We start from the raw sequence: 24,870 nt of genomic DNA, 5'->3' as shown, positions 1-24,870 counted from the left end.
TGTGTGTGTGTGTGTTTGTGTGTGTATATTGTATATAAATACAATAAAACTATTTAAAATATTAAAAAAAACATTCTGAGTTTAGAGGTTGTACAAAAAGCTGAGGGTCAGACTTGGTCTTTGTACTATAGTTTGCTGACCCCTGAAAAGTACAGCGCTGTCTTTTAAAGTTATATAAGTATCTAAGCGTTCCTTTGTAAATTATTTGTTAATCCTCAACTCAAATTAATCTAATGCTTAATCTAATGCTATTTTTTTGTTCCAGTCAATGATTAAGTGTTCTTTTTGAACTCATGTAGAATCCTATCTTTCCCCTTCCAGAGACTTCTGGTCAATTGGGTATAAAGAGTCCTTGCAGCTAGTTCTCTCAGCAATTCACTAATGGAGCTTATTCAATCATTCTAGCAACCACCCTCCTTTACGCTCTTTTTGCTGTCATTATTCACAGGTTCCCTCAGAGTCCTCATTGCTTCCTTCCATGGGGCAAAGGAAAGAGAAATAGAGGGGTCAACTAGAGATGGAAGCAATGTTCTGTTCCAGCACACTGTAAGTGCATAATAAATACTTGTTGACATGACAACTAAAATATCTTTTCATCCATTGGTTACTTCCTGTGGTAGCTGCTTCCCAGATTGAACTTGAATCTGCCAAAAAGTAATATTTTGAGCAATAGCATGAGCTCACAAGCTGCCTTCACATTGTTATAATTATAAATCTGATAGTAAAATAAAACATTTAAAACAAGGTTTTTGGACGGAGATTTAACTGATCTCTGTTTTTCTCAAGTTTCTCCACATATGGATACTTTATCTTAGGTTCTTCAGTGGAAGAAAATATTTTAGCTACTTAGCTATATATTTGCAGTGGAAGGGTGAACCTAACATTTAAAAAGGGGATATTGGCCTTCATTGATTCATGGATTCTACCAGGAGCTTTTCCAATACTTCACTTGTCTTCGTAAATTTAATAAAAGTAAACTGAAGTATGTACTCTCAGCAAAATCAGTTTATTGACAGGGATGCATATAACTTAACAAAATGGGTCAGAATGGTTTCCTCAATAAAGCCAGCAATCCCAATGAGGAGGGAGCCATTTTTATTGACACACAAGAAAGAAGGGATCTTGGTAATTGTGGAACATCATGATTGGCCATTCTAAGAAAGATGGACTGGCATTCAGTTGAGGCTAATCACACTCCTCTTGGACAATTAAGGAATGTTAACTGTTTATATGGGACCTATTTGCATTTTATTTGCTCAGGGATCAAAACTACCAGACTTGCTATCTCCTTGGAAAAGCTAAAATCTCCCTTAAATTCACAAGGACAAACAACATATTTTTGGGGAATGATGCCAAGTTAACTTGGGGTGGGGACTTAAAAATAACAATCAAATATCCTAATAGTATTCCTGGGGCTACTTGTAAGCAAGAGACAAACTTTTCTTTTAATTATACTTTTAAATTAACTTAAGAGGAAAATGGAATTCTCGAGTTTAACTGAAAGATATAGCAATGTGGTTTTAGGCAGGTGCAGACTCAATTATAAAATCAATACATCACAAAATCAATTACATTGTAGAATCAACATAAGTAGAAACAAAAGGTTATATCAATTTTGATCTTTTCACACTCTAGGAAAGATAACCTGGGCTTTTTATGTCTCCATTCATTATTGGTAATATGAGACTTAACACTAACATTACCTTTCTTCCCACCCTTCTTTACATGCTACAAGTGATGACCTAAAGTTAATATCTGTAGGCCTTTCAGAAATTCACTGAGAAAGACACCCAGTTAAGAATTATTTTTAGACTCTTCATTTAGTATATTTTTTCAAGGATCTGTAGTGCCTTCCCATGATAGCCATTATAGAACAAGTTCTTTGAGGAACCACCGAATTCCTATTCCCCAAGTACATCAAGGCCTACAAAAATTTGCTGTTGCTCAAGAAGTCTCTTGGTTTACAGTGCCACGGGTACACCCATCAAAAATGTCTCCAAAAATATAGGATGCTCTCTTCAGTGAAATTACATCATGATCACTGCCAATAATGATAAAGGAGGGAAGAATGGACAAAGCCCTCAAATAATCCCAAAATTTCTTGCCTTTACTCCCAACTTCCCTTGCTTGAATTTTTACCATTTTTGCTAATAAATAAAAAGGACTGAAACTGAGATCTTAACATCTTTCATTTCTCTTATTCAATTCTGATGAAGGTTTGTATTAGCAGTGAAATGGTTCCAGTGTGGAGAGGACAGTCATAGAGAATTATCTCAGGAAAAAATAGATGCATTCTGTAATTCAACTATATCTGTAATTTTTAAGAGCTTCCATGTTCTCTATGCTAGTTTCCACACCTACTTTTTGAGGGTCCCAATGGCATGAAGCAATGGTGTGGTGGAAAAGCACTATTTGGGAGTCTAGGGACCATGGTTCAAATTTCAGTTCTCTTCCCTGCTAGTTGTGTGACTGCAGATGAGGCACTCTGGGTCTCAGTTTCCTCATCAGTAAAATGAGGGACTTGGATTAGATGACTAAGCTCTAAATCGATGTTTTTTTCTAGCTCTAAATCAATGGTCCTCTGTTCTGCTACATGTGCCTTGTTTCTTGCTATACACACTCATCCCTTAACCTTCCCTCATACAGTGTAATTTGAAGAACTGACTGTGATTTTAATGTGTTGTTTTACAGGTCTCTGGCTGTATGTCCAGAGACATGCCCAAGAGATCACTCTCTTCTGCAAATCACCAGACATTGTTTATGCTTTGCTGCAACAGTGAAAGGAAATGTTTTTCTTCTCATATTTGTGATTTCAAAATGCATCCTCTGAAAGCTTAGTATGGTAAGTACCATGGTGAGGGCTACTATGTGAATGAGTACCCTAAAGGCAATTTGTTGGTTTAAACCAAGTTGGCTTAAGAGGACAGTCAGGCACTGTGAAAATGATGTTGCTGTAAGCCTTAATGACATGTATTTATAAAGCACTTTACAACTGCAAAGGGCTACATCATCATTAACTCATTTGATTCTCATAATAACCCTGGTAGCTTATTGCCAGTATGTTGATGAGAAAATAATGGTCAAGAAAGGTTAAGGGTTTGCCCTAGAATGGATGGCTAAAAAGGATGCAAGAGCTTTCCTTTCTGAGGTTACTCTCTATCTACTCTGAATGTAATTTTTATATACCTAATTATTTACATACTCTCTCCCCAAATCAAATGTAAGATCCTTGAGGGAAAGGACTATTTTTGCCTTTCTTCATATCCCCAGTGCTTAAACATGGCACTTGGCACATATTAAGTGCTTAATAATAAATGCTTGTTCATTGATTGATTAATAGTGGATCCAAGATTCAAGCCTAGATCTCCAGACTCTCAGGTCCAGTGCTTTTCCCCCAACACTAGACCCAGATCACTAATAGATTTCAAACAATTTGTAGAATATAAATTCAAAGAAGGAGAAGGGACCAGAGGAGAAAAAGAAAGAGAATATTTACTGAGAAGTTTTTGTACCAACATCAATTTAAATAAAAGGCATGATAAATCTTGTTTTTCTTTAATAACACAAAGTTGTGGCGAAAATCTTTTATGTGATATTTGAAGAATACTTTCCCCCCAGCATATACTACTGACATAGAGTAATATAGAATAATAAAAATGTTTCTGGGCAAATTCAGTCAACTTCTGCTTTAAGTTATAAATCTTAAGCCATTCTGATTATGAGATCATAATATCTCCTCTTCCTTACATATGGCCCCAAAAGCACCTGCTTTTATTATTCCTAATATTGTTATGCTTATTTTGTCCAGGTTTGTTACTTAATTGGTATAGGCATTAAATATATATGCATATGTATTTAATTGGTATTGGTATAAATATTAAATAAATTTTAATTGGCATGTTTAAATTGGTTTTCCAGTAGGGAAGCTTCCTCTGTCAATGCATATCAATACCTACTCTGCAATTTACAGTATTAGAGAGTTGCCTATGGTCCAAGGATATAGTGTGTATATGTATGTATGTATATATATATATATATATATGTATATACATGTATGTATATATAGGTATATATAGATATGTGTGTACCTATGTTTACATTAGAGACATAACTTAAACCCATATCTTCCTGATGCTAAAGCTGGCTTTCTATCCATTAGGCAACATGGTCTCTCTTTAAGTTTATAATACTGAAGGAACACACAGAAGCAAATTGAATCATGTGGATGAGGGAACCAAAATTTTGGAATTCTGTTGTGCCTCAGGGAAAACTGTTTTATCTTGCTCTGTGTCTTAGTTTCTCCATGTGGAAAAAAAGAGAAAAGAGACCTACCTTATGAGCATGCTGCTGGGTATAACATGAGGAATAATGAAGGTTAATGAAAAAAAATGGTTTTATGAATGTCAGAAAATGATTACCTCCTGGCTCGTTGCTGGAAAATGGATTGTTTCTCTGACATATATTGTTTATTATAGGGTGACACAGTCTAAGGGATGGTCACTCAATGATTAATTGTCCTCTCCCTGGCTCTGGGCAGCTGCTTAACCTCATGGAGTCTGTGCAAAGTAGAGGGGGCCAGGCGACAGGAATGGAAAGCCCTCCTGGAGGGTTACCTTCACAAACTGCACATCACTGAGGATGTGGACTGAGTAGTCAGGCGTGTAGAGGTTGTTGCTGCTGTACAGCTGGGTGGTGCTGCCCCCATAGTCACTGCGCTCTCGGTTTGGAGACTCAGAGCGGTTCAACCCACTGCAGCGAGAAGGGGATCGGTTTACTGCAGATGTTGACAAAGGAGGAGAAGGAAGAAGAGGAAGAGGAGAGGGTGAAGGAATAAGGGGGAGAAAAGATGGAGGTGGGGTAGGGTGGAGGGAAAGGGGTGGAAAACGGAAAAGAGACAAAGAGAGGCATTTACTGAGCACCTTTGGACTTTTAAGCAATGGTCACACTGGGTAGTGCTAATATGCCCCTTGTACTTTTCACTTTCTTGGGGAAAGTGTCACTTTATTTATACAAGGAGTCAATAGCCTTAGAAAGGAGTCCATAGCACAAACAACTCAATGGATAAATTTTCTTTTCTTTCATTCATGCTCCTTCCCTTTATAGGTTCTATAGAGAAGAAATCAAGCCATTTTGGGAGGAAGAATGCTAAATTATCCACAGGACTACAACCATAGCTTATTAGCTGCAAAAAAGGACCAGAATAAGAAGATGAGAGATAGTGCAGGGAGCCCCCCCTCCTTATAGCCCAGCTTCTTAAATTGTGGGTCGTGGGTCACAACCCTATATGGAGTCTCATCTGAATGTGAGGGTGTGATTTATTATCGCTAAATGTTTGATTTGCATACCTATTTTACATACATATATCTGGAGTCATGTAAAAGTTTCTCAGGCATAAAAGGATTGCAAGTGAAAAAAGTTTAAGAAGTCCTGCTTTATAGGAACAAGTGTTTTATTTTTCAACTGAACTGAATCTTGTATCAGGTGTGGCATTGAAATTCTCCCAGACCCATCATTGCCAATGTACAGAATTGTCAACTTCTCAGTGACTATGGTTACACATAGTCCTCCTGTTCTAATCTCCTGATTTTCCCAAAGAAGATCTTCATAATATTAAGATCAGTGGTTCTCAAACTTTTGTTTTCAGTATCTTTATCCTATTAAAAATTATTGAGGAACTCTCCAAAGCGTTTTTATTTATCTGGATTATATTTATAGACATTTACTATATTGGAAATAAAAACTATTTTTGAATTTGTAGACCCTCTAAAAGAGTTTCAGAGATTCCCAGGATTCTCTGGACCATACTTTGAGAACCACTGCTTAAGATCTTTGCTATGCAAAGATAAACTTGTTAGTTAATTAGCTAAGAGCTAATTTTGTTGGCTGGGTCAGCTGAGGCTAATTTACCTATCCATTGCTCACTAAAAAATGAAAAACTTCCAAATAGGATTAAATCCCCCTGCTAAAGAAAAGAATTGGTGTTACAAATCAATGAGAAAAGTCTTTCCTAGATGTCATGTTGTTGGAAGTCATGTGTATTTAAAATTAGAGAAATCTAATCACTCTATCAAGCACCAGGAAGTTAACAGGTTAAGGACTGGAACTGTAATCTCACTGGTACAGGGAACTGCTTGGTTTAGAACTCTCATCCACCAATGTAAGTTAATACTATCTATACAACTTCTAAGACAGAGAGCTGAGCTGAGAACTTAAGTGATATCCCCAGGATCATATTAGTCAATATGTGTCAATGGCAGTACTTGAACTCATTTCTTGGCTCCAATACACCCCTCTCCTCATTAGCCATACTACCTCTCTTGCTGGGAAACTTCAAAAAAAAGGGGCAGCTAGGTGGCACAGTGAATAGATGAATGACTTGTAATCTGGGTGACTTGTATTCCAGTCTTGCTTCAAACACTAACTGTGAGACCCTAAGCCATTTAACCTTGATTGATTCCCCCAAACCCCAAAACAAACAAAAAGATAAAGAAAAAGGAAATATAGTCAGTTAATTTCCAAATTTCCTTGATCTAAATATTCATTGTATTCACCATCACAAAGTCACCCAGAAGGTTAAAATGATTATAATAACTAGCATTTAAATTTTTGAAAAATACAAATATCTCCTTAGTTCTTACTATACTATCCTATTAGATATGGTGATACTATTATCATTCTGATTTCATAAACCTGAGACAACAGGGGTTTTGCCTGGGGTCGTTCAGGTAGTAAAGTATCTGAGGCAAAACTAGAATTCGGGTCATCCAGATTCTAATCATGGGCTCTATCCACTGGCCTCAAGTAGCTTGACTTCTGTAAGTAGTCCTTAGATTTCCTCAATTATGAAAATTTTCAAATACTACGCTGAGGCCTCACAAGGATATGATCCTGATTTCTCTAAGGCTAGGCTAGCAGAGCATGAGCTCTAAAGTGCCTGCTGAAGGATCTGCTGTCCAAGGCTCAGCCCATCTGACTTTAGAAAAATCTTGTCACCAGAAAGTAGACCATAATCAATCTAGGTTTTAGCTATAGCTACTTAGTCTGACTGTCTACTATGGCATAAAGGGGTCACAATATACCTCAATGCGGACCTCATGAAAATAATGAAGCATAAATGCAACCCACACAAGGTAAAGGCAAGCATTCCCCATGTCCAAATGAAACCTATTCTTGAGCTCTCCCCAGACTGTCAAGGAGGAGCATTTCTAATGTAGACTAAGGGAAGCCATCAGAAGCTTGGGGATTCTGCTTCTAGTTCTGTCAATGAGTAATCTTGGGAAATTGAATCCCTGTATCCCAATTCACCAAACTATGAGCTAGGGTGGTCATCATCCAATTACAATATGGATTGTATGAAGCACCTGCCATGTACAGGAAGTTAGCCCCTTGATGAAAACAACTTGAATCCATCTAGCAAAACACACACTGGAAATAATAATGTGTAACCTTAGAAGTACTCATTGAGATACATATCATTTATAAAGCTGTTAGCCCTATGGCTTGGACTCAAGTAGAAACCAGTAGATCACATCTTCTTAATAGCCATGGGGATGAAGGGTAAATATCTTGGAAGAAAACTGGGTCCTTGTTCCTAAGAGAGCTTTAGGGCCTGAATAACTCAAAGATAAAGATCTTAGATTTCACTGTAAAGAGACTTAGAAATTTTCAAAAAGGACAGCCCTTGGGAATCAAGAAATCTCTATCATTGCCCTTTGTTGCTTTTATTTAGTTATGTCCAACTCTTTGTGATCCTTCATGGGGTTTTCTTGTCAAAGATACTGGAGTGGCTTGCTATTTCCTTTTCCAGTTCATTTGACAGAAGAGGAAACTGAGGCAGACAAGATTAACCCAGAGTCACACAGCTAGTAAATATCTGAGGTCATATTTGAATTCAGGAATATGAGTTTTCCTAACTCCAGTCCAGGGGATCTATCCATTGTACCACCTAGCTGTGCTATCACTGGCCCAGGAACTTGGATGAAGGTCAGTACTGTAGATATTTTCCAGGCCTTAATGGGTTTTCCTCTCTCATTGGATGAAGGTAAGCTAGATATTTCTTAGTTTCCCTTCCCCATTGCCCTTTTCCTCATCTTATTTTTCTTCAAGTCTCAGTTCAAACACCACCTTAATGCATAAAAGCTTTTTTTTTTTTTAAGTTTTTAAGGCCTTCCCTTTCAAGACTACTTGTCAGCTGACTTGTATATACCTCTAAATAAGCAGAGGCAGCATGGTTTGGTGAAGAGGGCTGGCATTGAAGCCAGAGAAATTTGGATTCTAATTCTGCTTCTGAGCAAGTACCAATTATGCAAGTGACATCCTCTCAATAGCCCAAACTTACAAGACTACTAAATTTTAGAGAAGATACTAATTTTTTTCTTAAAGGGAGTTCTTCATCTAGGAGCACCTTATATTAGTGAAACCATTTTTGTCCTTGTAACTCTCATAATGTCTAGAACATAATAGGTACTTATTAATTAAAGCTAGAACACATACATAAAGCGTATGTATATATTATATATAAGTGAGTATATATATATATACATATACATGTATATATATATATACATATATATATATATATATATTCTTATTTGATCTCACAACTACTCTGTAAGGTAGGGCTATCATTACCCCCTTTTTATAGATGAGGAAATTGAATCTGAGAGGATGTCTTGTCCAAGATTACACAGCTAGTAAAGGTTTGAGGCAGCATCAAACTCATTTTCCTGACTTTACATAGCTGCCTAATAAATGAGAGACTCATCACCTGCCTGGAAGATGGGTAATAAATTGTTCAGCCACAATACTTTTAACCCCCTAATGAGTTCTTGTGGATCCATAATTTGCATCCCCCACCAATAAAATCATAGCCCCCAAAAGATCTGGATACAGGTAATCCTTCTTACCTGCCTAAAATTAATAATTATAAGGACTGAAGGGGTAGTTCTTTGGTTCATAAGAACCAATTTACATTTAAATTCAAATTTAATTAGATTTAGATTCAGATTTAGAGCTTGAAAAGGCCTTGAAGTGCTCCTAAATCTAAGATCACTTAGGTAGGAGATAGTTTTTGAATCCAAGTCTTCTAACCCTAAGTCAGCATTTTTCCACTGTCCCATGCTGCCTCTGTAATAAGACAGATTAATTAGAGGGAATTGGGATGTTTGAAGGTATTCTCAAGGGTTGCATGAAAACAACAGTTCCTATTAATGACAGAGACATTCAGCAGAAAAACATTTACTTCATATCCTGTTAGGATGCCCTTGAAAAAAAAAATCTGATTTGAGTTTTGGCAGCTCTGACAGTAGCTGTTCCCCAGTTATAACTGGTTCAGCAGGGACCCAGGCTGATGTCTCCACCTAATCCAGTCTTATGTAATTGTGGAAAGTAGGGCAGTCTGTCCACCAGAAGCTTCTCAGTGTGTTATCTGGCTCTAAAACACCAGCTCTTAGCTTAAGGGTCCTGATCCTAAACGAGATAGACACAGCCAATGGGGAAGGAGGGTGTGTTAGGGGCAGTGCCTTTAGAAACCACTCAATATGCTTGATAACCTCCGACTTTCCCTACCTTAATGTGTGAATCACCCAACCGTAAGTCAGGAAGGGCATTATGCCAGGTGTTGCTCCTTGGTTCACAATAAGGGAGATATAGTATTTCCTTTTTCTGTAAAGGGAGGAGGTTGAACTAGCTAATTTCCCATAATCCTAACTGGAGTTCTTTCCACTTGTTTCTGTGGCAACTACTGGGTCTGTGGCAATTACTCTCTTTACTCCCTGTAAACAAGAAGAAATGGTCACTCCATTTCCAACCACCTCCTCCTGCTACTCTGTGACTCTTGGAGCTAGGATCGGCACATTGTGGAACCAAAGATCAGGGTGATGTAACAGCCTAAGTTATATGTGGTAAGGAAAAAAAAAATAGGAATGGTGGTGGATGGGCAGCAGCACACACCTCCAAAGTTACAAAACAAAATTCAACAGACTATTGACTTGTCAGCAATATTGTATAGGGTACCCTTGGTTAGTTGTGTGTTAGACTATATCAGAAATCCTTAATTCTTAGAAATTAAATTTTTGTATGATTGATTTCCTTTGAAATACTATGAGTTTTATGCATAAAAATATGATTCTTAGAAAGGGTTCATAGGTTTGGGCAGACTTCGAAAAAAAATCCAAAACACAAAATATAACTAAGTAACTTATTAGTGGTTTTTGAGTTCTCTTCCACCTCTTGGATTTTGTAAGCGTTAAGCCAGGTATGGACTGATCAAATCTCTGAGACCAGTAGGCCATTCCTCCTTTTTTTTTTTTTAAATAAAGGCATAATTGATATCAATTTTTCTCTTGAGGGGAAATTATTTTTAGAAAAAAAATGCTCCTTCTGATGTAACAGAGCCACAGCTAATTTAAATTCTGTGTAAAAGCCTATTCTGTTTCTCTAGTCTGATATTCCTCTCAAGATAAAACACTGTTGACTCTGCATTTTTAATAAGTGTGTGCATATATTTAGGGACTTCTAAGCAAGAGACATGGAAATGATTTTAATAAAAAGCAGAAATTAGTAACAGATCAATGTCATGAGCATGAAAAAGACTTTAGTGTTTAGTTCCCATTGATATTTCTTAAGAACACAGGGGCACAGACTCAGGAAATTTAGCATGGAGAGAGAGCCCAGTACATTCCAAAGAGGATGGAGCAAAAGTTTCCATAAAAGGATGTCTACGTCTGGGAATTCTCTTTATTATAAGTAGCTATGGCTAAATTGGTGAACATGCCCTGTTCTCTCCCACCTTAATGCTAGAAGGAAACCATACAGAACTTGTTATATAAAGTGGGAAAGGGAATGTTATTTGAGTTGACTGACTAAAGGGAGGGTGGGATTAAAAATCAGGGTGTGGGAAGGGATGAGAATCATCAATGTTTCAGAAAGCCTCCACGCTACAGTAACAGGCAGGAATTAGGCTCTTGCTTTAGTTATAGCACCTGTGTCTACAAGCTAAAGATGAGTAAAAATGAGGAAGTGATAGTTCCTTCCAAGTGGGTTCTGGATAAAAAAATCAGTGAGTTCCAAAGCTTGGGTAGTACAGAGGTGGTACTTTCCCATAGTATTCATGGATGAGGATATGAAGCAGAAGTTTGGCATCATATCCATTTGTTATACCTGCTGGATCTTCACCAGTGATCTATTAGTGACCACAATTGCTCTCAGTAATTATAGAGGGGATTCTTGGGACAGGAAAAAGTGGGACTAGATGGTCTTTGAGTTTTCTTCTAACTGAAGCAGAGTCAGAGTCAGAGAAATAAAAAAATCGGAAACAGATGGAGAAAGAGAACGAGAAATGGGGAGGGGAGGAGAGAGACAGACAGACACAGAAAAACAGAGACACACAGAGAGACAAAGAAACAGAGAATGAGAGGAAGAGGGAGAAGGAAAGAGGGAACAGAGAGAAGTAGAGATAGAATTAAGTCTGGCAGTTCTCATTGAGCTATGACTTCTTTGCCAAATTGATTGGGATGCATTTAGCTACATGATTCTGAAATAGCAAAAGTTAGAATTTTAGGACCCATCATTTGGTGGCACAAATATGCAAAACTGGAAAAAAAAATCTGCCAAAATATTCTAGTAAAGCAACTTCTGGCCACAATCTAAATTCTGCAACTTCATTTCAGTTATGATCCTAGATCAGCTTGCTCACATAGCAATGTTCACTCTAGCAGAACTGATGGAAACAGGAATATTTCCTTTGACCATATTTCACAAAACAAAACAAACTACATTTGTTTTAGGCTGCCTGAGTACACGCAGAGAAAATTAATAATATTGTTTATCGAGGATTTCAGAGCAGTGATTTCAGTTTTAGGAAAAAAGATCTAGTTCTGAAATCTGTTAACTTGCTCATAGTTACATGGCTATCATTAGTCAGAGACAAGTCTGGAACCCAGTCATAAAAAGAAACTTAAAATACAGTTGTCTGCCCTTCATGAAAGTTTTGTGTTTTGTTTTCATAAGGCTCTGTATCAGTAAAGAACTAACATTTGTCACAGATAGATATTCTGCAGGATGTGGGTAGGAGAGAAAGGTAAATGGCTAGGTGGGACAATGAGAATGCATGGTTTTAATGACTTTCCAAAAATATTTCCAATTTTTTACAACACTCTACAATATTCTCTCTTTTACTCAAACTGAGGTTTCTATTAGAAACAATTATTATGAACAACATGGACAAGGTATAACGGTCTATGATATGGCCACGAACATCCCCATTTCATATACTAGATCCACTTCTTTCTTTCATCAGCTTAGCTGCAACTTAGCATTTCCAAAAAGTGGAAAAGATGGTTGAGATATCTGGATTCAGACCAGGAGACTCATATAGGAGGAGAATTCATTAAAAAAAATAGTATACATACATCTCACTCCCACCTTGAAAAGGGAAATAGAAAATGAAAATATCAGTTCAAAGAGGGAACCCAAATGGGCACTAAGACTTTCTTTTATATAATCTATTACTGGTCTTAGGTAGAAACATAATAAAGTAGTGATCAATTAATAGTTGCAGTAGGAGGCAGCTATTTTAGATACGCATTGGAGATGTCAACTAAAATGAGGCAATAGGAAGGAAAGCTGGTAGGAAGAAAAAATAACATGCTCATATTTCTTCCTGTTTTTTTTTTTCTGTTGTTCTCATCATTCCTTTCTTTCTAACACATGCAGAGTGGAGGAAAACAACTCACTCTGCTCCAATTGGGTATCTCTCATTTCTTTCCATGACTAAACATCTAAGGTCCAAGCTAAGGATGAAGAATGGAATTGAAAAATTTGAGAAGGTCACTCCCAGACATGCAGCAACCAAGCATTAGTGGAAAGCTGTGTGCAAATAGAAACCTGCCCTTCCTGCCCTTGGTTGACTGTGAAGCTTACACAGTAAAATGTTGATTAAACAATGCCTGAAACATGTTTGTTAATTCAATTTTCTGGTTAACTGTTAAGCAGACAATCCTTTCATTTTCAAATCTTATTAATAAAAATTCTAAATCCTTTGAGTTCATTTTTCTAATTGCAAAAAGTATAATCCACAGTGACCTCCTCATGTCTGAGGATCTTTCAGGAAACCCACAGTATCATTCTGGGTATTATTTATAATCACAGGCCCTTTGGAGACAGAGAAGATTTAGAGGTTGGGCTGAATATTAAGTAATTCCTGGGCATACTCTGGAATCTGGAAGTTTGTTTTTCATTTGCTCTTTCCCCCTGCCTTCCACCCCGCCCCCAAATCTAGTTCATAAAGATTTCTGATGAATTGGACTCCGGTTAATCAAGGTTTTACTGAACTGCATACTTGTCTCAGGCTTTATCTCATTTGCAAAATAACAATAAGCAGAATAATATTTAATTATTTTATGAGACATGGAATTAATTGGAAAATTGCTTAGATTTTTTTCTTCTTTCCTTTTTGGTCTGAACTTGTGATTTTATTGATTCAGGGAACTGCTAAGCTTTATCCATCACTGTGGATCAGCAACTCACCTGTGACAATTAGGAGCTTCATTATGAGCATAAATTATGGCAAGAAATGTTCTGTAAATATCCACAGTTACATAATTATTATGTCTTGGACATGGCTTTGCCTGCTTCCATCGTCATTATGCCATGTTATCTGGAATACCTTCTCTTGGACATTATATGTGTAAATAAACACAGCTATATTCCATGGAGTTTAAGTTTTTGAATGACATTATACTAGTAAATCCTAGGCTACATATGTAAATTATTATGCTTTTACATGTTTGGGTAGGTAACATTTTGTGATGTGGCCATGAATGTCCTCAATCCAGAGACTAGACCCATTTCCTATCCTGGTATAGAAGTACAGACCAGCTCCTCATGCAGGGCAGGGCAGGGTAACCAGCGCCTTCCAGTCCCCTAAGTTCCACAGCGTCCCCTGAGACAGCCATGCACGATTACCTGGGGAGCCTGCCAAGGATTCCCCTCTGCTGAAGGCGAAGGTACGGGACACTGAGACAGGCACTAGAGAGGCAGTGGTCAAAGAAATGTGAGGAGGAGAAAGGAAAGATAAACACAAGGAGAAAAACAAAGGAAGAGGAAAAATGTAAGAGTCTGTTCCTGGAACTTCACAGCATTACATTACTCTGAAGTAAACCTGTCTCTGGCTCTAACTGAAGGTGAGTTATCGATGGATTAAGGCTATAACAGGTTACAAGGCGCAAGGAAGCTGCTCTCCATCAGTCTCTTATCTTAACTAATTATTCTTGTTAACTTAGTGCCAAACTTAATTATTTCTAAGTTTCTGAAGGGCTAAACGTGCCCAGTGCCCCCTTCTAAATTGCCACCCATTAGAGGCAGAGCCCTAGTCACCTTGTCCTAGTTATAACTGGTAGCCATGTTTTTGCAAATAGTAACTTGTGTAGGAAATATATTAAGTACTTGTACCCTTCTTGTAGTTATTTTTTTTTCTTTTTTTTTTTTTTTGCTGAGGCAATTGGAGTTAAGTGACTTGTCCAGGGTCACGTAGCTAGGAAGTGTGAAGTATCTGAGATCAGATTTGAACTCAGATCCTCCAGACTTCAGGGCTGGTGCTCTACCATTGTGCCATCTAGCTGCACTCCCCCTCCTTATATTTTAATGAGGATCTCCCTCCTTATGGATGACAGTGCTATTTAATGAAGAATAAAGGTTGGGGTGGGAGATCAATTCCCTTGCAGTCTTAATTCCATATATCTACTTCTCAGCAGGCATAAACTGCACTATTTGTCCTCCCCCCAGTCTTGTTTTTCCTTTTCGTTTCTCCTTTCTTTCCCACAAAATTAAAGGTGGGTGAGGGGAACTTAACTTGAAGCCTTTCAGGAGGAGACCAGACATTACCTACAGGTGAGCACACATTGAAACTGACTATGCCAGAGCAACTCATCAGGGGGGAGTTAATCTTGATACCCCTCACTTCCATACCTGCAGCATGATTAAGGTTCCTTCAAAGGAGAAGGAATAGAATCAACATCAGAGTAACTGACATCTGAGATACTAAATTACATCTGATGGGGAAGCCAACTTCAAAGCAGCCTTCATACCTCCAAGCTCTCTCCCAGCTCTAATCTATGAACCTCTGGTTTTATTAAGCTCAGCACTGTACCATAAGCTAGCTTTCCATAGGAAGAGGAGCCTTTTAGAAAATCATACCCTGCTACTATCAGGAAAAGTGAGGTTCTTTATGTGTAACTTCAATGACAGCCATGGGGCAAATTCTCTTGCCACTTTGTCATATTTACTCCTTGTCCTCAATGGCTGATATAATTTCAGTCTAGCCATGAATCATAATATAGGAAATCAGGCAAATCAGGGACTCATTCCCCGTTCAATCTGCATTATTCAATCAAAAGTTCTCTTATTTGGTTCACAGCTTGACTTGTGAAAGGAGATGACTTTATTGGCTGACCTTCCCTGCAGATGCTTCCTTCTAAACAACTGCTCCTTATGTAAGTTATTACCAGGTTTTTAAGCATTTTATTCAGTGAGTGGAGATAGAAAAATAGCAGTTTTCATCTTCAATGGCCTGTAGATTTTTTTTCCTAAAGGATTATATAAAAGATATTTTGATTTTGTTTTAGTGAGTGACGCATTTACCCAAATCAATGGTACATTGGTACTTACTGGGATTTCACTGAGAAGAAACAAAGTAACTTGTCACATCAAAAGTGTGACAGTGACTTCAACAGCGACTGAAGCTTTTAGTCAGTATTGCAAGTTATGTTCTCCTTGCTCATCATTGATGTTGAGGAACACCAAAATGACAACATAATATCGATACTAGGATCAATGTACAGTTTGTCAAACTGTGGCTGATCAGACCAATATAACTCAGAAGGTACCACATAGCTTGGGCGCAAATATATTCCTACTTCACTCAGGGGGGAAATATTTTTTAAAACTTTTAAATGGGACAAAATTTTTAAAAACATAAGACAAAGGAAAGGAGGGGATCAGAAGTGTTGTATTATTTCTCACTTTTTTTTTTGAGAGAATAAATATCGTCTGAGTTGAAGGGAAGAGGGAATTTTTGAATTAGTCTTCAATTGCTTCTATCTATTCTGGAATTTTGGGAGCCTAACAGTTTGGGGAAGACAGTCTTATAGCTTATTAGATTTCTAAAGATTGCTCTTCTCTAAATCCCATAGATCTTCAAGGGGAAGTGAGGTCTGGAGCTCACTCGAGGGGAACAAAGTTTTTCTCATCATTCCGACTCTGTAGGTCTTCCTGAGTCACTTACCACCCATTACAACAACATTAATGAAACCGAGGTGTCAACTACTCAACTCATAGAGGCATGGGAGTACTTATAGTGTATCTCCCACTGGAACATGACCTCATAGATGGCATCAATAATTGCTTTCATTGTGTTCCTACTTAACGATTCCATCTCCCCATCTCCCTCAGCGGAAGACTTTCCCGACCACACTTAAGTTTTATTACCCTCACCTACCAAATTAAGCAAGACTGAAATGTTCTGTCTTCATTTTAGAGATTTGCTACATTTACTATTTTGCTATCATCTCAGGGAGTGTCTATAGGAACATCCTTTCACTCTTATTTCTGTTATGACTATGAAGTAAAGTTTTACAGCAAATGATTATATGAAAGTTCAGTTTCCTGAGGCAGAGTAAAGGACATAAATTCTGAATCTCCCTGATGCAGTAAGAACCCTGGGTTAGGACTCTAGTTCCAGCTGGCTTGTTGATTTTCTGTAGGATTTCAGACAACTCATTTTTTCAATTTCTCCCTCCGGAGTAAGCAATGTTACTCTAATTATTAATAGTAATGCAATAACGTTGTAATTCATAGCAATGTAAACATACACAGAGGAACACACTCACCAGGAAATATGATAATCAAGTGCTTTGGGATCCTTTGATGAATGCATAAAAACAAAGCGCTATTCTATTTTTAATGTAAAAACAAAAGAAAGAAAAGGAAGAAAATGCTTCCTTGGATATATAAATGGCTACAATGAGAGTCAATGGACTAAAGTAACACAAAATTTAGATTAGGGAACCCAAGAGCACATGAGAGAAAAATACCTCCTGGATTACATATACCATACCCATGCACCTATGTCCATTTATAAGAACTAAATGGAAGAAAGCAGGCCAATGGTACAGAGAATAGACAAACGGTTGCCATGTTATTTGCAGCGTAGCAACAATCAGCCTCATATCAGCACTGCCCATATTACGTGTACTTACAGAGCGATGGAGCATCATTACTCAGATTTCACTGAGAAGCAAGTCACCTGTCACACCAACTCAACAGTAACTTCCTCAGGGTATCCTCACTAGTTCTTCTCAAGGATCAAGACCAATTAATATATTAGTGGTGTCTACTGGTCTTTAAGAAAAAACCTAATTTATGAGGATCACAGATTTAGAGAGAGAAGAGACCTTACAAGTCATCTAGTGAAATCTTTTCATTTTACAGATGAGGAAACTGAGACCAAGAGAGACAACTTGATATATCTAGGGTCACACAGAATAAGTGACTGAGCCCAAATTCAAACCCAAGATTTTAGACTTCAGTATTCTTTACTATACCAACCATTTCCTTATCTACTGAAAAAGAAAAGCTTTAGTCTTTTTTTTTTTCTAAAGAAGCATGAATATAATCTGACTCTCTGGTACTTGAAAATAAATAAGGAAAATTCCCCCCTTCAATATTTCAGTGATATGTAGATAAGCAGGAAGCATTTTAGTCACACAGAAAATAAGCAACAAGCCCAGCAACAAGAAGACAAGACGTTTTATGCTCATTCCAAGCTTGGGGCCTGAACTGCTCAGTCCAAAGCCCATGTGCAATGTGTTTGAGGCAGGCGCATATTGCTGTATGTAAGAAGAGCAACTGAGGAATACATACAAAAGGCGGAGGATCCAGCCAGACTTCCAATCTTCCGCACATCATTATCTGAGGAAAGAAGTGTGAAATGTAGTCAGTCATAACTCAGAAAACACATCTGCTCACTGCATCCTACCTCTCCTTTATCCCTAGCCCCAAATGAAGCCACAAAACTGAGAATACACCCAGAAGATAGAGAATGGGAGATAGGGTGTGGGAAGAAACTCAAGAGTCAAATCCCTAAGTCGTCACTAGCTTTAGATACTTTTATGCTGTACAGACTGGGACTGATTAAGAGCATAATCGAAGTACCTGAGCACACAGTGGACATGATGGCCGGCACACCGTAGTAAGTGAAGGCTCCATTCTCAAAGCGAAGACCTTCTTTACCAACCTCTACTTCTACTTTACCCTAGGGAAAGAAGAAAGGACAATGCCTTTTTATTTTGTTGGTAGCAGCCTACACTTGATACAAAACACAGAAATAGCATAAACGAATGTAAAGTAGATTTAATGTTTCTTATATAGATATGAATTCAAATAGATATTGACCAGATAGATGCTTACTATGTGCAAAAACCTGACCTCTAGGTGATTGCCAATCTACTGCACTAATTACTGGAGGGACATGTAAAGTTTAGATATAAAGTCACAGTATCTGACTTCATCAAGCTTATGATCTAAGAAGGTGAAAAAAAATCTATTATAGGTAATTATCATACATGATAATGATAAGAGTAATAATAACGACAGCTGATTTATCTAGCATTTAAGGTTTACAAAGCACTTAATATTTTATATGCTTCTCACAATGAGCCTATTTGAGGTAGGTGCTATCATTAGCCCCATTTTACAGATGTGAAAACTGAAAGGTTGAATGATTTACTTAAGTTCAAATAGTTTGTAAGTGTCTGGGACAGAATTCAAATCCAAGCCTTCCTTAATCCAAGTCCACACTATGGCAAGGATTTAATATATGTACACCATTGCAGCATTCCAAATTGCTGGTTCTATTGTCTCAGTGAATCAGGGTGCCATACAGGGCATCCCCAAAATCTTAGCATGGTTTTAATTTTTGGTAAACTTCAGAAATATAAATGCTACAAGCTTATAAAAATGTGATTTGAGAGTTTACTTATTTAAATTTGTGATTTTAAGTGATATGCTTTAATTAATTAAATTTTTGGTGAGACAGTTGGAATGTCCAGGGTCAAACAGCTAAGAAGTATTAAGTATCTGAGACTGGATTTGAACTCAGGTCCTCTTGACTTCAGGACTAGTGCTCTATTCACTGTGCAATTTAGCTGCCCCTTGAATGCTGTATTTTAAATTTAAATTTTTAACAACACAGTATAACTTATCATCATGTACTTTGTATGTGACAGTTTCTGGATGGCCAGCAGTCTTGCTTGGCCACCTCAGTCACCTGATCTATATTCATTAGACTTTTTCTAGCAGGGTCATACCAGAACTTCCTAATATGAATCAAAACCTCCTTCTTTGGATTGTGTTAAGGTTAAGACTACAAATTCAAGTCTTTCTATCACTGGGCAGCCTCTCATGAAAGCTTTTAGAAAATTAAAAAAAACTGAAAATGATATATAGCACAAGACTGCAGTTACATTCAATTTTTCATAATAAACACAATAATAATTAAAATTTAAATAATTAGTTTCTCAATTTTTTTGGTAAGTTTGCAGCATTTATACTTCTAGATTAATAAATGTTAACCAAGGCTAAAACTGCATTAAGAGGGGGCATCCTGCATATTGTATGCTATCTGCAGCAAGACCAATACTAAGGTAGCTTCAGAGATTTGTGTCTATATTATTTTGGCTTAGAGGAACCGAATATCATTCTAAAGCTCAAGTCTGGCTCAGTTTGGTGTGATTTTGTTTTATTATTTGAAAACTGAAATATTTCTTATTAACTCATTTATTTATTAAAAGGTTATTATTTGTAAGACATTTAGCATAGTACTTAGCATGTAGTAAGTACTCTATATATGCTTATCCTTCCTTTCCTCCCCTTTTTATTATGCATTGTTATTATTCACTCATTTAGTCAAGTCTGATTCTTCATACCTTACAAACCATCCTGTTCATGGAGTTTTCCTGGCAAAGATACTGGTATGGTTTGCCATTTCCTTCTCCAGTAACTTAAGGCAAATAAGATTTAATGACTTGCGTATTTAATGTACTTGCGTACAGAGCTAGTAAGTGTCTGAGGCTAGATTTAAAAACAGGTCTTCCTGATTCCAGTCTTATTATGGATAAATAATGGTTTAGAGCCCTTTAAAAAATTGGAAGAATTTGGAATATACCTCTTCAGTGGATAAAAGAAGAGACTTTTTGACTAGAACGATTGATGGAGACAGTAGCTAACAGGGGATTTAAGAGGAAGATTATAGTGCTGGGATGGAGATAATCATAATGAAATAATGATATATCACTACAAGTATTATTTTTGTCGATGTAATCTTGTTCTCATCTTTTCCAAAAGTGTTTAGATAGAAAATGTTGCTCTATTTTGCTATTATTCCTTTATGTTTCATGTTCTACATACTTGCACAGGGGTATTAAAAATTTGCTTTTTGTAGCTGAATAAAATTATCAGAATGTAAACTCATCCTCTGGAGATTCATTGAAAATATCCTTGGTACAACTCCAACAGCAGATAGGGCACAGGGGATAATATAGATCTCATCCTATCCCCATGTGGTTTTTATCTCTATACTTTGAACACTTTTTATTTCACAACGCTTGGAGAATATAAGTATTTGGGATGGTGTTATCTATTAAAATGCTGTTTTTATATCCAGAAGATTGTGGGCAACAGTTCAGTCTGTGAACATGGTCTGGTTCCAATACAGTTTATTAAATTCTCCAGAACATTACAATGCCTGTATAGACTTATCAACTATCTGTCTATAAAAGATAGCTAGCTTCTGATGTTGTATAATTCAAGCCACACTAGATCAAGTATTACTAGGTATTCCACAGGTGTTAAAAGTTTTGCAGCCAACAGTCATATACACAGTCTACACCATTTTTCTTGCACAATTTGCATGGATCATTAAATCTGGAGTCATTACTGGTAATTCTTCTGTATTTTCTTATGGTAATGATTTAGGCTCCCGAATGCCATCATAAAAACCTTTTATTTCAACAAAAAATATGCAGTAGTCAGACATTTTTTGAATACTTCTTTGTCAACATATTGTGGACTGAGTTCATGTAATGAACACTGCCCACGGAGGGTCTATTCTCAGATCAGAATTGTTTCATGCGCTCCATCTGGAGGTAAATCATTTTTGGTTACATTTGGCAAATCCATTTTCATCACAATATTTAGTAAAGTTATAATTATTATTAATAAATAAGTCAATACAACCTCAAAAAGCAGCATGGAGTAGCAGCTAGAGGTCTGACCTGAGAATTAGGGATACAGGGATTCGAGTCTTTCCTCTTATAAACCCTAATTGTTCAACCATGGAGAACTCACAACTCTCTAAGACTATTATAGATAGTTGCCAGTCTAGAGCCCCTGAAGGAATTCCCATATCCTAATAAAATCACAGATCAATACCTTCCCTCCCTCCAAAAAAAAGAATGTTTAACTAAGCTGAAAATATATTCAAGCACTAGAGCAACAACAAATTCTAGAAACTGTTGAAAACATATCTAGAATTGGACAAGGAGATTCAGATCAGAAACTTGGAGAATAAATGACACTGACTAACAGGTCTATAATTTCAAAAGAAATAAGTTCTTCAGAAGTTTGTTGAAAAGGAAAATATTTTGTTTTATTGGGTTTTTGTATTAATTTTACTACCATATTTTCTGCTATGAATGAATTATTAAATTTCTTTTTATAAATTTTAAAGAACCTTTTCCTAATTCATGTCTTTTCTTCATGTAGTTCAAACAAATTCTCAAGTGACCTGGTTACTTAGTTACAGATATCCAAACATTTGGCTCTTGTGAATAGCTGGAAAAGTTGTAGTAACAATATTGTTAGATTTGAAAGTAAGGAGGGACAGATGTGATACTACCTCCCTACCTACTTACTATTCTACAAAAGTCATCTGTGTCTTTTTTTTTTTAATTTTTTATTTAATAATTACATTATATTGACACTCGTTTCTGTTCCGATTTTTTTCCCCCTCCCTCCCTCCACCCCCTCCCCTAGATGGCAAGCAGTCCTTTATATGTTGGATATGTTGCAGTGTATCCTAGATACAATATATGTTTGCAGAACCGAACAGTTCTCTTGTTGCGTAAGGAGAATTGGATTCAGAAGGTATAAATAATCCGGGAAGAAAAACAAAAATGCAGATAGTTTACATTCGTTTCCCAGTGTTCTTTCTTTGGGTGTAGTTGCTTTTGTCCATCATTTATCAATTGAAACTCAGGTCTCTTTGTCAAAGAAATCCACTTCCATCAAAATATGTCCTCATACAATATCGTTGTCGAAGTGTATAATGATCTCCTGGTTCTGCTCATTTCACTTAGCATCAGTTCATGTAAGTCTCGCCAGTCCTCTCTGTATTCATCCTGCTGGTCATTTCTTACAGAACAATAATATTCCATAACATTCATATACCACAATTTACCCAGCCATTCTCCATTTGATGGGCATCCATTCATTTTCCAGTTTCTAGTCACTACAAACAGGGCTGCTACAAACATTTTGGCACATACAGGTCCCTTTCCCTTCTTTAGTATTTCTTTGGGATATAAGCCCAATAGAAACACTGCTGGATCAAAGGGTATGCACAATTTGATAATTTTTTGGGCATAATTCCAGATTGCTCTCCAGAATGGTTGGATTCGTTCACAACTCCACCAACAATGCATTAGTGTCCCAGTTTTCCCGCATCCCCTCCAACATTCATCATTATTTTTTCCTGTCATCTTAGCCAATCTGACAGGTGTGTAGTGGTATCTCAGAGTTGTCTTAATTTGCATTTCTCTGATCAATAATGATTTGGAACACTCTTTCATATGAGTGGTAATAGTTTCAATCTCATCCTCTGAAAATTGTCTGTTCATATCCTTTGACCATTTATCAATTGGAGAATGGCTTGATTTCTTATAAATTTGAGTCAGTTCTCTATATATTTTGGAAATGAGGCCTTTATCAGAACCTTTAACTGTGAAAATGTTTTCCCAGTTTGTTGCTTCCCTTCTAATCTTGTTTGCATTAGTTTTATTTGTACAAAAGCTTTTTAATTTGATGTAATCGAAATTTTCTATTCTGTGATCAGTAATGGTCTCTAGTTCATCTTTGGTCACAAATTTCTTTCTCCTCCACAAGTCTGAGAGATAAACTATTCTATGTTCCTCTAATTTATTTATAGTCTCGTTCTTTATGCCTAGGTCATAGACCCATTTTGATCTTATCTTGGTATATGGTGTTAAGTGTGGGTCCATGCCTAATTTCTGCCATACTAATTTCCAATTATCCCAGCAGTTTTTATCAAATAATGAATTCTTTTCCCAGAAGTTGGGGGCTTTGGGTTTGTCAAACACTAGATTGCTATAATTGACTATTCTGTCTTGTGAGCCTAGCCTTTTCCACTGATCCACTAATCTATTTCTTAGCCAATACCAAATGGTTTTGGTGACTGCTGCTTTATAATATAATTTTAGATCAGGTACAGCTAGGCCACCTTCATTTGATTTTTTTTTCATTAATTCCCTTGAGATTCTCGACTTTTTATTGTTCCATATGAATTTTGTTGTTATTTTTTCTAGATCAATAAAATATTTTCTTGGAAGTCTGATTGGTATAGCACTAAATAAATAGATTAGTTTAGGGAGTATTGTCATCTTTATTATGTTCGCTCGGCCGATCCAAGAGCACTTAATATTTTTCCAATTATTTAAGTCTGACTTTATTTGTGTGGAGACTTTTTTATAATTTTGCTCATATAATTCCTGACTTTCCTTTGGTAGATAGATTCCCAAATATTTTATGGTATCAACAGTTATTCTGAATGGAATTTCTCTTTGTATCTCTTGCTGTTGGGTTTTGTTGGTGATGTATAAAAATGCTGAGGATTTATGGGGATTTATTTTGTAGCCAGCTACTTTGCTAAAATTATGAATTATTTCCAATAGCTTTTTGGTAGAATCTCTGGGGTTCTCTAGGTATACCATCATATCATCTGCAAAGAGTGATAGTTTGGTTTCCTCATTGCCTACTCTAATTCCTTTTATATCTTTCTCGACTCTTATTGCCGAGGCTAGTGTTTCTAATACGATATTAAATAATAATGGTGATAGTGGGCAGCCTTGCTTCACTCCAGATCTTACTGGGAAAGGTTCCAGTTTTTCCCCATTGCATATGATGCTTACTGATGGTTTTAAATATATGCTCCTGACTATTTTAAGGAAAAGTCCATTTATTCCTATGCTCTCAAGTGTTTTTATTAGGAATGGATGTTGGATTTTATCAAATGCTTTTTCTGCATCTATTGAGATGATCATGTGGTTTTTGTTTGTTTGGTTATTGATATAGTCAATTATGCTAATAGTTTTCCTAATATTGAACTAGCCCTGCATTCCTGGTATAAATCCTACTTGGTCATAGTGTATTATCCTGGTGACAATTTTCTGTAATCTTTTTGCTAATATTTTATTTAAGATTTTAGCATCAATATTCATTAGGGAGATTGGTCTATAATTTTCTTTCTCTGTTTTCAGCCTACCTGGTTTAGGTATCAGTACCATATCTGTGTCATAAAAGGAGTTTGGTAGGACTCCTTCAATCCCTATTTTTTCAAATAGTTTATATAACATTGGAGTTAATTGTTCTTTAAATGTTTGGTAGAATTCACATGTAAATCCATCTGGTCCTGGGGATTTTTTCTTAGGGAGTTGATTGATAGTTTGTTCTATTTCTTTTTCTGAGATGGGACTGTTTAGGATATTTACTTCTTCCTCTGTTAGTTTGGGCAAGCTGTAT

At 36.7% G+C, this 24,870-nt stretch overlaps 1 protein-coding gene across 2 annotated transcripts in view; it reads right to left on the bottom strand.

Annotated features, from left to right (window-relative positions):
- CNNM1 (cyclin and CBS domain divalent metal cation transport mediator 1) overlaps positions 1-24,870 on the bottom strand; it is an 80,650-nt gene that overhangs the window by 16,626 nt on the left and 39,154 nt on the right. The window contains exons 5-8 of one of the 2 annotated variants that reach the window (XM_051981838.1): positions 18,211-18,310; positions 17,920-17,967; positions 13,966-14,028; positions 4,614-4,774 (exon numbers count right to left, since the gene is read on the bottom strand). In XM_051981838.1, coding sequence (XP_051837798.1) covers positions 4,614-4,774; positions 13,966-14,028; positions 17,920-17,967; positions 18,211-18,310 — 372 coding nt within the window. The remainder of the gene's footprint in view (positions 1-4,613; positions 4,775-13,965; positions 14,029-17,919; positions 17,968-18,210; positions 18,311-24,870) is intronic. The other variant, XM_051981839.1, reaches the window with a different exon arrangement.

This window comes from Antechinus flavipes, chromosome 2, assembly GCF_016432865.1.
Source record: "Antechinus flavipes isolate AdamAnt ecotype Samford, QLD, Australia chromosome 2, AdamAnt_v2, whole genome shotgun sequence".
Taxonomy (NCBI): Eukaryota; Metazoa; Chordata; class Mammalia; order Dasyuromorphia; family Dasyuridae; genus Antechinus; species Antechinus flavipes.
The sequence above is the reverse complement of the archived record's forward strand: the minus strand, read 5'-3'. Positions and strand labels throughout refer to the sequence as shown.